At 51.7% G+C, this 16041-nt stretch overlaps 1 protein-coding gene across 1 annotated transcript in view; it reads left to right on the top strand.

The window, feature by feature from the left end:
• NXN (nucleoredoxin) overlaps positions 1–16041 on the top strand; it is a 52481-nt gene that overhangs the window by 29652 nt on the left and 6788 nt on the right. Inside the window, exons 2-5 of the mRNA XM_074923021.1 lie at positions 7360–7477; positions 8784–8917; positions 9298–9398; positions 9886–9992. Coding sequence (XP_074779122.1) covers positions 7360–7477; positions 8784–8917; positions 9298–9398; positions 9886–9992 — 460 coding nt within the window. The remainder of the gene's footprint in view (positions 1–7359; positions 7478–8783; positions 8918–9297; positions 9399–9885; positions 9993–16041) is intronic.

The following is a 16041-nucleotide window of genomic DNA, read 5'->3' as shown; positions in this document are numbered from 1 at the left end:
AAACCACACTAACACCTCATTGTATGCATTAAAAAAACACCGAAAAACAAAAAACCCACCCCGATTTCCCTGCAGATTTAAAAGGCTTTTGTGTTTGGTGGGAACTCACTCTAAACTCAGGGCTTTTCAGAAGTGTTTGTTTCTTAATGATCCGGGATTGCAAGGCGTTTGACCTGGAGATTACCACCAGTGCTCCGTAGCAGCAAAAGCAAAGGCAGTGGGTAGGAAACCCAGGCTGTGACGTGCGGCGCTGCTGGCAGCTGTCCCGCTTCCAATGACGGATGAGACTTGGGACCAAGAGAGACCCTGAACTCCGAGTCAATATCCCAGACTGCCACTCCACCCCTCGCCTTTCCTATAAACAGATGGAAAAATATCCCTTCCCTATAGAGAGAGAAAAATTATTATTTTTTCTTATTACCTTTGTGTTTACATAGCTGTTTCTTACTCAGTGCTAGTCATTTGGGAGCATAATTTATAGGGGCCATGTATGATACATGTGTCTTAAATTTTTCCCACAAACACTTTAACTCTCTCTGTCCTCAGTGCTTTTTATGTGTTTGTCTTGCTGTCATACTTACCTACCAGGAAAGTGAAAAAACTCTGATGAAAACAGGTAACAGAAGGTGGGTTCAAGGTGCTATCAGATCCCCTGGGTTCTGCACTCGTCTGTGTACAAGCTCTGTGCCCCCATTCTCCTGGAGGTGAAGGGAGACTGCTTGCCTCAAAGCAAAACTGCAGGGAGAAAATCGTTAATGAAATATCTTGAGGTGCTCACGTGCAAGCCTCCTTTTAAGAAGTGAAGCAAGGCGTGCACATGGAGGTAAAAACATTTCTTGGAAATGCGCAGAGGTGTATTTCCTAGTCCTGGGTAGGATGCTGCATCCTTAAATTCTGCATCGTATTTGGGCTGTTGAGTAAAATTTGAGGAATGTCTGGAAAAAAAGAGGTTTATGAAAGACATCCTTGTAGTGTTGATAGACCAGCCTGTCTCGTAGCATCCTCCCTGCATGATTTGCTGCCTACGTTGTTATCTGTATGCTTAGACAAATGATACTTTGTCCTGATCCTGGGATCAAACCAAGCTGCCAGCCCAGCGCTTCTTTGAAACTTGCACATGTAAAACAACCAGGCCACCTCTGTATCTGCTCCGGGCCCTGGGGCTTTGCTCTCCATAGATCATGTTAACCACTCTTCAGTGCTGCTCAAATTAAATGTTTTCCTATCAGATGTGGGCTGCGGAGGATCCAGGCTGTCAGCCTGCATGTACGTCAGGAGGAGAAGGATGCAGCTTGTGCTCCGAGCCGGGCGTGCGCCAGCCATATGCTGCTTTGCCCTCAAATTAAATGCTCAGCTCACAGTCGGTTGGACAGCTGAGCCCGGGAGACTGCAAAGAGCAGCGCTGCCAGCACTGGGTGAGCAGGGGGTTAGAGGACGAAAACAGGAGGAAGTGAGGGGTGCGGGACACAAGCTTGGACTGGCCCAGGTCCCTCACCCCGGGGCTTTGGCTCTGGAGCTCCTCAGGGGAACAAAGAGTAGCCCTTTGCTGGCGGCCACCTTGCCAGAAAACCCCACGGAGAGGATTTCCTCCCACTTTGGCTCCAAAGCTTTTGCCATTGTGTTTCACAGTCGGGAAAAACAAAAGCCTGGGCTTGCAGGCTGGCTCCTGCCAGGGTCTCCCCTGCCTCCCCACTAGCTGTGGAACGACACGGGCAGCCGCAAGCTGGACCAGGCTGGGCCACTCTCCCACCACAGAGCTGCAGCAAGGACAGGATGGAAGTGACAAGCAGGACTTTCAGGTTTATTTTTTAATTTTTTGCTCACAATGTGTCATATTGTTGGAACATGACTGTCAGGGGAGCATCCACAGCAGGCGCTGCTGGGCTGAGTGCTGGGGGAAGCTGGTCCTAAGGTTCCTTTTAACTGGGCTTTCTCCCATCGCGGACAGTGTGGGGATGGAGAGGAACAATAACGTGGTAGCCTGGCTGCCCACCAGTCCCTGTGCACCAGTAGCCCCGGTGCCCAGCACTGTCGGTCTCAGCCGTTCACATCCATCTTGTTCACTGCAATTCCAAATCCTCCCTCCTCAGCTCATTAATGTTCTCGGCACAGACATCTCTCTCACCATTGTATTTTGTAATTAGATTTTGATTTGCTTTCGGAGAGGAACAACAGCACAATACACATTGATTTACCCCAAGCCTCACTCGGTCTCCTCTGTGTCACAAGGTCAGACCTTGGCGTGCACCATCTGCCCTCGACACCTCCCCCTGCTATTTGGCTGCGTGTCGTTCCCACACTGCATCTCCCTTCTGCTACGAGGGTTCCCTTAAACACAGAGGGACAGGAGCAGCGAGGGAAGGCTGGAAGAGGAGCCTTCACCCGAGCTGAGCTTGAATCACAGGGACAGGCGTGAACTGGATTTAAATCAACAGGGTGAGGGAGCAGTCTGTTGTTCTGCAACCCCATGCCTGCTGCCTGCAGAGCCTGGGTGGCCCCTGGTGCTTGTAAACCCTTTGAGGGACAATGTAAAAGCTGCAATTTAACATTGCGAGTGGGGACAGAGAGGTCCTGCACAGAGCCAGACCGTGGCAGGGGAGTGGTGGGGATGGCTGTGGCTGGCTGGCCAGCCTGGAGCCCGTCTGTGTGGCACAGCTGGAGGCAGAGCTGGGAAATGGGCTCTGCCGGTCCCTGCAGCCCTTCACCAAGGGTGATTTTCCACCTGAGCACTACTCCTGAGCTCCTTCGACTGTGTGTTTCAGCCTATGGCTCGGGAACAAGAGACTGGCAAGAGCCGAGCTGGTTCCTGTACTGGAAGCCCTGCTGCGCTGTTGTGTGAGCACTCAGGGGGCAGTTGGAAAAGCGGGGTCTTGCCAACCTCTCACCGGAGGAATTGCCCAGACCCTGAGGGTGTTGCCTCCAAGAGTGAATTTTTAGAAGTGGCTTTGCATTTCGTTTAGCAGAAAGCAGCAGCCGTCTGCGTTGGGGACATGTTCGTATTGCTGAGGGATTTGCTTTTGAGCTTTTAAACCAGCTCACTCTGACTGTCTCTGGTCAGGGCGGACATGTGGGTTGCAAGGTGAGCAGAGGCAGCGTCTGCCCTGCTGCTGGCACAGGCAGGTGGCTCCGAAACCTCTGTGTCTCCTGGCAGCTCCATATCCCATGGAAGATGGAGGCGTGAGAGCTTTTACGGTCCAGGTTCACACAACAGTGGAGAAATGCAGCCCCCAGCGAGGGCGGGAGGGCCGCTTTCCCACCCGCCAGGGCTCCTTTCACTGCAAGCAGTTGTGCTTTATCTTCGCCAGCATTAACCACTGCAGCTCAGGATTTATGATAGTAAGTGAAGGCAAGCAGGGCTGCTAAATCAATCAGCACAACCAAAAATAGCGCCTGGCAGCTGCTTGAAGTGGGGGATCCCTTCCCCACAGTATGCACAGAGCAGGAGGGGATTTCATCTTCCCCGGCTGGGTGCCAGCCCTGTGCAGAAACAGCTGTGGGCTGCTGGGGAGACCTATTGTCTGACACCTTGATCTGGAAAAATGACTGCGGCTGGCTGCAGACTTCTCTCCAGTGTGCGTCTCGGACGGGCATTTCCCAGTCAGCAGGGTGGGGGAGATAACTGAGCCAGCCGCCAGCACAGAGAGCAGCTTTGCGACCGATGCTGAGTGCTGCTGCCTGGCCTGACGTCTTGGGATCACCTCAGACCTCAAATCATAAGTGATCGTTTTAAAGCCTCTTGTGGCCAGCGGTGGATGGAGTCGCAGAGGGAGCCTAGGGCTGCGGTTTCCAGGTCCTCCAGAACAGCGTGGTGGTGCTTTGTGTAGGGATAAGGTTACTGGAGGAATTCAGTGACTCTGTTTTTTCCACTGGACTGCTGCACTTAACCACTGGCACAGGAGCCAGAGAGGTTTTTGTAAAGCTGATCAGGCTGTACAGCATCTTGCGAGGGGGTATATTCCCTTGCTCCTTCTCTAGTGGGCATCCTGGAGTGAGTATTGAGTTTAGCAAGCGTGCAGCCTGATCCAGGAGCGAAGGGTGCTCTGAGAGGATCAGCTGCTTTCAGGCTGAATAGTCCGTAGTTTATTTCAACATCTGTGTTAGCTTTGGCTTGATCCCACAGATTTGCAACAGCTGTTGGGAAGTGGAGCAGAGATCCCCTCTTTAAATGGTTGATCAAATCCTCAGAGTGTGGAGTATGTTATTTCTATGTCATCCTCTTCACGGCAGGAAAAACAGCTTTTAAAAGTTGCTGAGGCAGCACTCTGCCCTGCTGCCGGAGCTATCATCCCATCGTGCTGCGGTTTCAGAGCAAGTCGTAATTTGCTTTCCACATCCCACGCCCAGCCTGACACAGGATCCCTTGCGAGGTGCGTGGTTGTGCAGGTACTTGTCAGCTTTTTTCTTCTGGCCTCCTCTTCCTGCGTGGACCACAACCAGGGGCTGTACACCGGGCAGGACCGGGGAGGAACTGGTCTCCTTTCCAGAACCTGTGTGTGAGCAAACCCTTGATATTTTACCTTGAGAAAAAGTAACGGGTACAATAGTTTGCCACAAGACAGGTGAAGTCATCCTGGTGTTTAGAGGCTTTAGGTGGAGGTTGGGTGTCTTTGGAAGCTGCAGTTCAGCTGCAACATCGTGGTGTGGGGTGAGAATCTCACAGGGAGCTATCTTACCCAAAAAGCCCAGCTAAAATGAACCAGCCCATTTCCTATCGAGGTTCTGCTCTTTCAGGTCAGACCTGCAGCAGAAGGAGCCATCAGGCTTCCTTCAGAAGTGCCCGATAGGCTTTGGAAAGCCCAGTCTGGCTGGAGAGGGCCAGGGCGGTGGGAGCGGTGGTAGATTCTGGCACTCGTCCTGCAGTGTATGCGTTTCTCATTCCCCATCAGCTTTTCCAGTGAACGGGAGAAACCAAACTGCTCCCAACAGCAGCAGATGTCACGCTGACCTTTTTTGATGCTTTTTGACCCTTTTGACACAGACCTCTAGCTTCAATGCCTTGCTTGAGGCATTCTGTAGACACTCAGTGATGAGTTAGAAGCGACAACCCTCCATGTGATGGGGACAGAGTATCTGGATTGCAAATTTCCTGTGCCACAGATGTCTGGGCAGCCAAGACTGGTCTCTGCAGTTGGGGCCCTTTGAGGCCCGATGGCATAACACATCCTGAGAAGACCCAGGGCTAGTTGTTAGCAAGAACTGCCAGGTCTGCTGGACCCCGTAGCCTGCCTGGAGCCAGCCAGCCAGTGCTTCCAGCAAGAGTGGGTTGGGTTTGGTCTTACCCTCTTATCTGGGGTTTCCCAGCCCTGTCCTGTGAGCACAAGGAATTGATGCAGCCTCTTGGCTCTGAAGTGCAGACCCTGCTGCTTTCCCAGCCAAGCAAAACTGCCACGACCCGCCGTAGTGCCCCAAGGGGAGTGCTGCCCTTATGCAAAGGGCTTGGCAAAATGAAGTGTAATGTAAGCAGCTATTTAAAGAGAACGATCCAATTGCTAGTTGTAATTTCCTCATTGTTTGCAACACCCTCTTAAATGCTTGTGATCCTTATAAAGAGCTTTTCCCCACCCTTTAAACTTCACAGAAGTGGATTTTACCTTCTGTGGTTTGTGAATTGGCATTATGAATGAGTCTGCTTGTCCCAAGAAATACGTCTATTGGAAAGTGGAAGCTGGGGGGCAGGACACAAAGCGTTGCCTTTCTCTTGGTTCTAGTAGATGGAGGTTAATAGTCTTTTTAGATCAGTATTAATGCTTTCCATCAGACCCAAGAGGGTTTTGCTAAAACCCCACTGCAAGCAGGCTGGCTTATGTCAATCATTCAAGTGTACCTTTTGTGAAAAGGTGTTGAAAGAAATATTTAATACAGTGCCATTAAAACTTGAATGTAGATGTGACTTTCCTGTCAGCTAGATCTCTGATGAGCAAGCCAAGGGACATGGTTTGCTCTGCCTGCACATTGCATCCCTTTCCTGCCCTCGTTTTCCTACTTCCCCAGATCGTTCTCGTCTCGGGAAGTGGGATCGCCTCTATTCGGAAATCGGGGCCGGTGATCTGCAGGGCCGTAGCTTCATTCTTTGGGAAAAAACTTGGGTCAAGTTTCTGTGTGAGATGCTGCTGGAAGCAGCAGCACGTTGTGTGAGGGTTTCTCTGGCTCTTGTGCTTGAACCCTTGCTGGGACGGGGTGGGATTCTGGGTCCCCTCCCGCCCTTCTCCTGTTTCTGGGTTTTATTCTCCAAACCCAAGCGAGCTGTAAACACCCGGAGCCTGAGGGGCTTTACAGAGCAGAGCTTAGGGGAACGTGGTGATTCATTTCCTTCCCCTCTGGCTCTCTGCTATGGTTTGGCTTTTGTTTAAGAGTTTGATAATTCACTGCTGGGCTGTTCAGGTTGAAATGCTTGGAGAAATGTAAGTAAATGTGGTGACTGCTGGGGGGGACGACCCGCTCCTCCGGCTGCAGCCAGCCCACACCAGCAGGCTGGGCTGTGCCAGCAGCTGTCACCATCTCCATCCTCCCCGTCCCAGTGAGCTTCTGTACGTGGGATAAGCTCCAAATTATCCTGTGCCAGAAGCATACGCTGAGAAACGTCAACCCGGGACCGTGTGACACCCAGAGCACTCAGTCACCGGCGTGGTGTGAAGCCGAGCTCACTGCAAAATGTCACGACCAGCAGACAGCAACGTCTTGACCAGGACGCTCAAACCGTGGCTATCACAGCCTGCACGGCTTCTGCCCCTGGCTGGGGGGACCGCTGTGAGGCTGGCAGTGCGGGGTGGTGTCAAACCTGTTAATCAGCTCCTGGGTACAAACCCGGGAAGCCCCTGTGGCGAAGAATCGTTTTTCTGTGCGTTGGCCTTGTTTTCAGCGTGGCTGTGTCTTGGCAGGGGTTGCTGGTTTGTTTAATGAACACTGAAATGGGAGGGGAGGAAACAGCCAGGGAAGCGTTACAAATTGCTTCAGAGCAGTGGCATTAAAAATATTTGTGCTGACCATGCCTTGTAAATTAAGGCCTCAAAGTACAGTAGATACTTATCCCCGTTTTACTTGCAAAGAGGCAGATGCGGCAGGAGAAGAAGCTTTACCTGCGCTCACAGGCAAGCCCACAGCAGATGTGAGACAAATGGTGTTGTTGCCTGTGGCACTGAGGGGACGGTGTGGAGGGTGGGGGGTCTCTCTGGGTGTTGGAGGTCCAGGCTGGCCCAGCAGCTCTGGAGAGATGCCCTCGTGTGCCTTCACACGCGTTGCCAAAGCACCAGCTCTGTTTCTTTGCTTAGCTCCGACTTCTGATCTGAAAGATGCTAACATTCAAACATCTTCCTCTTTACGCTGCCAAGTTTACCTCTCTGCTCCTGATCTCTTTTACAGCTGAAGCTGTGGAACAAGTACAGAGTCTCCAACATTCCTTCCCTGATATTTATCGATGCCTCCAGCGGGAAGGTGGTTTGCAGGAATGGCCTCCTGGTAATCAGAGATGACCCAGAAGGTAAGACCTGGAGTCCTGTGAGCCACAGAAACATGGGCACGCAGCTGCCTTCTCATTTCAGCTCATTCTGAATTGCCTTGGTGGGGCGGGGAGCGGGGGGGAGGGAAGAAGGAAACAAACAACTATTGTCATACTTAACTAATCGAGGCACTGTATTATTTTCAGCATAAAATTTTCTGCGTCGTTCCTGCCAGATCTTGTGTTTTGGTTTTGCTTGTTGAAAAGAACAAAGATTTCCCCTCTAGGAATTTTGTCTGAAGTGCTAATGAGGAAAAAGCTAGGCTAACTGAAACATTAAGTTTGGATTTTTCCCTGCTGGAGGCACATGGGGAGACAGACTGAGGGCCCAGACTGTCCATACCTTGGGAGCAGAATCCTTCCAAAATACTGAGTGGGACTTTATCACTGACTTTATCACACTCTGTTAGGGTAATAAATTCCCCACTATTTACATATGCAACAGTAAAATGCTACCATTCTCTGTTTCTGAGGTTTACTGTGCTGAGGGTTGATGTTAAATCCATCTTCTTCCAATTTGCAAAAAACAAAATGAGCAAAATGTGTGCCCTTACTCATGGACTCTGCAGACCCATCATTCCACTGCTACAGTCTGTCCATGCACACATATTACTGACCCGTCATTTCTTTATGCAGTAGATACTGAGCACAGCGACTGAGTCTTTAATTCAGGTGGCAGAAACTGTGCAGCAGGGACACGTTGTGGCCTGAGCCATCTGTGATGTTTCCTCCTCACTGGCTGAATACCCAGAGCGATTTCTGTGGGAGCTGGCAGCGGATGATTCAGAGCATGTGTTTTTTGTGTACACACACATGCTTGCTTTGGGGTGCAGAGGGTTAGTGGAAGTTTAGTTTGTATATAGTTTTTAATATATATATATATAAACCCCCCATCTTTTACATGTATATAAAAGGTTATATAAATAAAGAAGTGTACTTACATATATAAAAATATATGGTTAGTATCAGTGTAAGGCAAATAGTTTGCTGCATTCCTGGGCACGTACCACTTTGCCCTCTGTTGTTAAAGCAAACAGTCTTGGTAAGGAAAAGGTGCCTCATCACGCACAAACGAGAGCAGGCTTTGTCAAGCCGAAGGTGCTGCGACTCGTGGGAGGGTGCAGCCTAACTGGGAAAAAATGCCTTCACTGCAGAGCTTGCCTTCCCCACTTCCCCCATATCTCTGCAGAAGGCAGGTTATTTTTTTGTGGAACCTTTGGCAACTGTAAATGCTGCATGTACATCTTGCTGTTCTGTCTTCTTTCCACCCCCATCCCCACTCCTCCAGGTCTGGAGTTCCCCTGGGGGCCAAAACCCTTCAGTGAAGTTGTTGCAGGGCCTCTGCTAAGGAACAACGGCCAGACACTAGACAGCAGCGCCCTGGAGGGCTCACACGTTGGGGTCTATTTCTCCGCACACTGGGTGAGTAGTAGCTGCTTTGCAGAGCAGTTGGATGAGCTGGGGGTGCTCTGGGGATCCCCCCACGAGCTTTGGAGTTCTGTGGGAGAGTAAAGACCTTGGGCCAGCTGGTGTTGAAGCGGTTGAGATGCTCCTGTTTTGGAAGAAGCTGTAGCATTGCAGTGGCCTGTCATCCTCAGCGACTTTCAGAAGAGGAAGAGTGGTCAGATTTTAAAAACTAAAGAGGTTTTGTTGGCAAATTATGGGCCATAAGCCTTGGCCATGTTCAGGGCTACTGCCTGGCACTTCAGCCTGTCCTTTCAGTCCCTTGATCACCCAGGCCTGCCGTCTGTGGGCCTCCCGTGCAGGAGGTGATGCCCCTGTGCACGTGTTGTGTCTTGCAGTGTCCACCGTGCCGAAGCCTCACAAGGGTCCTGGTGGAGTCCTACCGAAAAATCAAGGAGGCAGGCCAGAAGTTTGAGATACTCTTTGTTAGTGCAGACAGGTAAGGAAGCGCTAACAAACGCCCTGTGCAGGCAGAGCTGGCTGCCCCCAAGCTGGGAGCGTTGCTGGTTTGATTTGAGGAGGAAATTTGATTTGGGGTAGAGCAGGTTGGGGGTTGGCAAGGACAGCAGTGGGCTGAGAGCGGGCTCTGTCCATGGAGCAGCTCTATTCCGCTTTGTGGCTCGTGGGTCTCAGGTCTGGAGGGTGCTCAAGGTGCTGCTGTCACCATTGGTTGACATTCAGATGCCCTGGAGAGTTAAAAATATTTTAATGGGGGAAAAAATGCACCGTGGACCCTTTCTTGAGGAACTGGGGGCTTTAAATTCAGTCTGGCTCTCCACAGGTTGCGTCTCCCAGCAGCCCTTACTGGTGGCCTTTGGCAGAAGGGATAAAGGGCTTTGCAGGACAGGTTTTTAATGAGAAGAGGAAGGAGGCTGTCAGGCGGAGGGGCTGTACTCTGGATCCCATGCCCTGTTCTCCTTGTGCAGGTCAGAGGACTCCTTCAAGCAGTATTTCAGCGAGATGCCCTGGGTAGCTGTGCCATACGCCGACGAGGCCAGACGGTCGCGCCTGAATCGGCTCTACGGCATACAAGGTAGGAAAGGCTGCGCTGAGGCACAGCTCTCCTTTCTGCTCCTTTTGTTGAATATTTGTAATGTCTCCTCTTGTTTAACTAAAACAAGAAAACAGCAAAGCAAAGCACAGTGCCCCAGGCAGAGCCGCTTCATGTTTCTGCTCTCCGCAAACTCACATTCCTACCACCTGCCAGGCAGGCTGTTAGTTGAAACAGGACTTCCATAAACAACCTAATTCTTCCTGGAAACTTGGAAGCTGTTTTTGGCTTGGATGTTTTTTGCCTAATTACTGATTTATTTATTTTGCTTTTTCTTGAAGGTTTAAATTTCATTTTCTTGCTGTTTTATGTAACTCAAAGGCAGGCCATCGTTCTCTGCAGAGCCTGAGGAAGATGGCATCTGGTTTATGTTAGTGACATGAATTAGAGAAGAGTGCATGTTTGATGTAAACCATGGCTTTGCTTTTACTGTACGTGCCAGTGCCAGAATTCCAGCAGCCCTGGCTTCTCACAGGGGCAGGGGAGAGACTTTGTCTGTCGGGGTGGCTTCAAAGAGTCATGAAGATGATAAAAGCTCACAGCAGCCCTCCTGGGGACTGGCACCTTGTACCTGCAGGGGATAAACTGCAGCACAGGGATGTGCAAGGTGACTAGCTCGCCAGGAGGTCTTCTGGATGTATGTAGAGTTTCTCCCTGTGTTTGAAGGGTCTTGCTGCAATGTGCCTGTGCCTAACCCATCTTGATGTGGCATCAGTGAGGTGGGCACAGGCTGGCAGAGGGTTAATGCAATCTGCAGGGGAGATGGAGAGTTGCCAAAGGGACCTGGAGAGAGTAGCAGGAGAAATAATTCCTCTTCGGGGTCCTCTCCAAGCACCCCTTTTGGGGTAAGCTCAGGTGCTGTCGCTCAGCTGTTGTTCCCTGACCTTAAACCAAGAACAACTATTTGCCTGCTTTAAATAGCCATCACTTTGCTGCTTAATTACCTTCCCAGGAGGCAAGAGCTTTCCAAATTAATCCATCTTTTCTCCGGCCTGCTCACAGACCTCTCCAGTGCTGGTTTCGGCCGAGCGCTGCAGGACTGCTGCCAGTTTCACTGGGACTTTCTGTAAATAAGGTGTCTGGCTGTGTGTACTTGGGCACCAGGCATGCTGTTGCCAGGGAAACAGGGACAACAGCTTTCCCTCTAACTCCAGGCACTGGGTCCTTGAATGTCTCTCTCCTCATTGTGTACTGACCTGCAGTGTAAACATGTGCTGCTCCCCTGCACCCTGACCCCTTCCTCTGGCTGGGAAGCTCCCATGTTACCCTGGCATTTCAGCTGCTCTCCCAGGGGTGCCGGCCCTGGGATTTGGGCATGTTTGAGCATGAACCCTCTGCTTATCTATCGTGACTTTCCTGTAAAGAGGCAACCTCTCCCTCCACAAGGATGAACTACAATCCCGCAAAGTCACATCAAAATGTGGAGGCAGGCTGATTTACACCCTGCGCGGGAGGCATCGCCATCCCACCTCCCTTCTCCCCAGGTGCCACGCAGGCTTTGCAAGGCTGGGCTGGGCTGTTATCCCACCGCAGTCTGGGGTGGAGCAGGGTGTTGCAGAGAGGCCAGGGCACTTGGGAGGTGAGGGAGGGGCTGGGGGTGAACCCTCCTGCTGCTCCCAGGGGCTCCAGGTTGCACAGGCAGCAGCTTGGGACCCTCCCTGCCGACTTTGGGGTTTGCAGTCAGGCTTCCGCAGCAGGCTGCTGCACAGGCTGTAGAAAAAAGCTTTCTGCAAACAGAGCTGGATGTCGTGGGCTCAGCTCATCGCCACTGGTGCTGATTCCACCCGAGTGAAAAACCGGACCCGTGTAATCTGACCTACCTTCCCCCAGACACATCTCCCAAGCCCCCTTTGGGGCTGCAGCTCTGCACCAGCAAGAGCACGTAGCCTCTTTTGTGCCCAGGTTACCATGCTGGTGGTGCCCTGGGTTGTGAGCACAGCACACATGTGGCTGAGAGTTTCCACTGGTTTTTGTAAGTCCAGGAGCTGAAACAACAGAAGAGCTTGTCTTCCCTGACTGCTTTAAGTTCCTGAGCAGTGGAAAGCAGCAAGAGAGTCAAGTCTCTTGTTGTTTTAGTCCTGTGTTGGCCCCTACAGTGTTCAAAAACTCAGTGTAAAATGTAAGTTGAGTTATTGGCCTTTATTTGGGTTTACTTGAATGCCTCTATTCATAGCCCATGCGCAGCCAGTGGGCTGTACCATACTCACCTATAGATTAAATTGCTTCTGGGTGCAGCACTATCTTGAGAAAGAGTCATCTCCTGTGTGGTGGCTGCTTAGAAACAATTCTCTGTTGTGTGGGCAGCTCCCAGTCTGCGTGGTCCTGCCTTAGGTGGAATCCCCTGATGTTAGCTCTCCTTCCAGTGGGATGGAGAGCAGTGTTAAATTCTAAGCTTGGGTAGGAATCGCCCCTTGTTGTTGTATATCTTATGAGACCTCTTGGGTTCCTGGATGTTCCCTGAGCACTCTGTGTTGCCTCTTTGGGATTCGCAGTCCCTTGGGGGAACTGCCAAAAAACTATTGTTTCCCCCTGCCCCACGCTTTAGCCCAGACACCCCCAGGTCACTCTCACAGCCCGACTGGTGGGAGCAGCCTGGAAGTCACTGTTATGGGAGGTTTCTTGTACGAAGCTTCTGGAGCTTTCTTCTGAAAAGGTGAAAAAAAAAAATCAATAAAACCCACCCCCTGTCCTGCGGTGGATGTATTCTGAGTGTTTGCTTCATGTTGCTTTTGATTACTCACCCAACAGACTCAATGCAGATGAGATTTCCATATCGGATATGGGTTTTAATATATAAATAAGTAAATATATTGCCATGTTCGATAACAAATCATTTGGCCCCTGCATTTTCATAAAATGCTAGCCCCGTGGGAACCAAATCCATTTTCTAATGCATAAAGTCAAACTGAGCCCGTCTATGCTAATTTTCTTCCAAGCTTATACAATATTCATTGCAGAGCGTCTGATCTGTGATTCTTCTTGATAAGTAAATTCTGGTGTTATGACTCATGGCAATTACCAAAGCCCCCAAAAGGCACTAAAATAACAAATAGTGGCTGGGGGGAGCGTGGAGGGGGGGAGCAGGGGGGGGAAGTACTGGGGTTAGTGGCTGTGAGGAAGGTGAAAGATGGTTCTGTTGGTGCTGCCGGTCTGTGCCCTGTGCAGGGGGGGACGTGTTTGCCGGGGGAGCAGTGACAGGGTTCACCTGGGAAAATGAGGCTGATCCTGCAGGGTGCCACTGTGAGCCTGGTCAGGCTGTGTCCCAACCCCAGGGACCTGGCCAGGGATGTGCAGGAAGGAACTGAGGAGACAAGGCAGCACTGCTCGGGGTCCAGAGCAGATGGGTGGTGGCAGCCTCAGCCTTCACCCGACGGGTCCAGACGGGAAACCAGAGCTTTGGGACTGGTGAGAAACCTCTGATGCAGGGGAAGGGCTGCAGGAATTGACCCAGTGCGTGTCACGCGCCTCCTAACAGACTGAAAACCCATCCCCAAGTTTTCTGATGTGTTACTTGTATTCCCCAAACATGCTAAACCCAGGATGAAGTATCTTAAAGACTGTTTTCTGACTCAGTTTTGTACTTGCAGTTGGAGGTTTTAGGGGCTGGGTGCTTTGTTGGGTGTGTGTCCGCATACACAGATCAGGTAGAATGCTTTGAGGTCCCCATAGCTGTGGGATCACACGCACAATGATCTGTGTCTAAACAAGGGCCCTTAAATTGCCCAAATCAGCAAAGTTTATCTGAGCTCTCAGCCTCCGTGTGCCGCATCGCGATGGGGTACCCAGCTGAACCCACGTTTCTAGCCTGTCCCTCGTGTATAACACAGGTCTGGAGAGGATGGGGAAGCAGGCGTTTGGGACAGGGCTGGGGATTGTAAGTGGATAAAGATCAGAATCATGTGGGATGCCAATCACCGAGGGCTTCTCCTGGCTTCAGCAGTACTTTGTGCCTCGAAGGGGAGGGCCAGAGATTTCCCCATTCCTTCCAGTCTGTTTAACCCGTCCCTGCCCTAGAGCTATTTTGAATACCAGCAGGTAATGAATAAGCCTTTTTGTGATACAAAATGGTTTTCTTGGCATACCCTTAGGATTTGCAAGCCCAGCCATCGGGCACGTTCCTTCACTGCTGCTCTTACACCAGCTCTGTGCTCACAGCCCCAGTGCACGGGGCCAGGCTGGAATGAGGGGAATGCGGCCGCTCGCCCGGACCTGCAGGCAGGGGTGGGACAGACAGATGCTGTGTATTTCCTAGAGAAATGCCTAGAATTCAGAGGGCTTGTGAGTAACCCGCCGTTGCACAAAAGTTGGGAGTGCGGTGCCAGGAGACCGGCAGGGACAAGCACCTTGGGTCCCCCCTGCTCAGAGAATGGCTCTGCAGGGTATTTCTAGTGAATGAGATCTAAAAGGAGCCTTTGGATGAGGGCAGGAGGATTTGAGCTGCTTTGGTTTGCTGGTTGTGGTCTGGGGGATGTTGCTGGGTGAAGGAGGAGAGGCCAAATAGCAAGTGGATTGAGACCTGGGTGATGAGAAGCAGATGGCAGTGCCTGGCACTGGTCCCTTCACCCATCTCTCAGGGCCTAATCCCAAACTCTCCCCTCTTCCTTCCTTGTGGGATGTTTCTTTGTCTCCTTGATGAGAGAGGAATGGTGTGCTTTCCAGGTGAAGTCGCCAACGTGAGCAGCTCCTCTTGATTCGCCTGTGACTCTTCTGTGGTGGGAAAGCCTAGTTGGTGCTTTATCAGATGGGATGGTCACCAGCTGGTGTCACCTGGGCCGATCTGAATGGGTGACCTGTGCTCGACCTTTCCTGCAGGTCTGCTCGCCTCTCTTACAAAGGCTTCTCCTTTTTGACAGGGCTTTCCAGCCCTGTAGCTCGGGATGAAACGCTGCTTTGTCCCAAGGGTCAGAACCTCATCAGATGTCCTCCGAGCCCCATCCTGCCCAGTGCTGTGATCCAGTAGACCTGGATGTTCCTGAACAGCTTCATTAGTCTCAGGAAGGATGTGTTGTGGCAGATCTGTACTGTCCCTCTTTGTATAAAGTGACGTATTTAACAGATTATCTCATTTGGTTTTCCCCCCCCCAAATGAAGCAAAATGCATGTGTTACTCCCTTTCCCAAGGATCCAAACTGCAGAAAGAAATAACCTGGGACCTCCATCCCGTGGGTGCCTGTTCGGTGCTGTGCCAGGGCTGGCAGAGGTGTGTTGTGCTTGGTAACAAGCAGCTCCAGGCTCCAGCTGAGGAAATTAAGCTGGTTTTGTCTCGAGATCCACAAGCTGGCACCAGCGTGCAAGGGAGTCTCCTTTTCCGCACATGCTGTTCCCTGACAGACCTTGACCTGTGTCCATCCCAGCCTCTCCGCGCGGCAGTCTGCTGGGATCCTTGAGGGTATTCCGGGGTGGCCAAGGGCAGGGTTGCTCTGCCACAGTAGAATCACTTGTAGCCACGGTTTGGTCCTGCAGGATCTGGAAACTGGCAGCTGAGTGTGGAGGCAGGACCCACACCACGGCCACTGTCAGACCGTGGCGAGGACAGCGGCTGGGTTCATCCGTGTGCAATTTGGCCACGTGGCAGAGTCTGCTGGTGTTAATGCTTATGATCAGTATGATCCTCCTCCATCTCCACTTGCAGAGGCCGTGGGTATTGGGTGTCCCAGGGGTGAGCCGTGCCCCTGAGCACCAAATCACCGTGGTTGGTGCCGTGCAGCTGCTGCTCGGTCCAGGGGCCTTTCCTCCCCTGGCAGTGTCGGGTGCTGTGAATCCGTGTCTGAACCAGGTAATAATGCTCATGACCGATCAGACACGTCCCTGTGCTCTGGAGATGGCTGGGTGGTTAGTGATGGGTGCTGGAGGGGTGTGGGGGTTCACAGAGGAGTTTGTGGCTGCTAAAGCATACGGCCTTCCTTCTGGGAAGGAACACACCCCGCTTCCTGACTGCCATTGCCTGCGGTCTGTCTGCAGAAAGGTCTGAGTGTGTTCCTGCAAACAGGGGACACGCGGCAGCTGCCTCCCAGGGCCGGGGCGGTGGTGC

This window comes from Athene noctua, chromosome 19, assembly GCF_965140245.1.
Source record: "Athene noctua chromosome 19, bAthNoc1.hap1.1, whole genome shotgun sequence".
NCBI classification, from domain to species: Eukaryota; Metazoa; Chordata; class Aves; order Strigiformes; family Strigidae; genus Athene; species Athene noctua.
The sequence above is the reverse complement of the archived record's forward strand: the minus strand, read 5'-3'. Positions and strand labels throughout refer to the sequence as shown.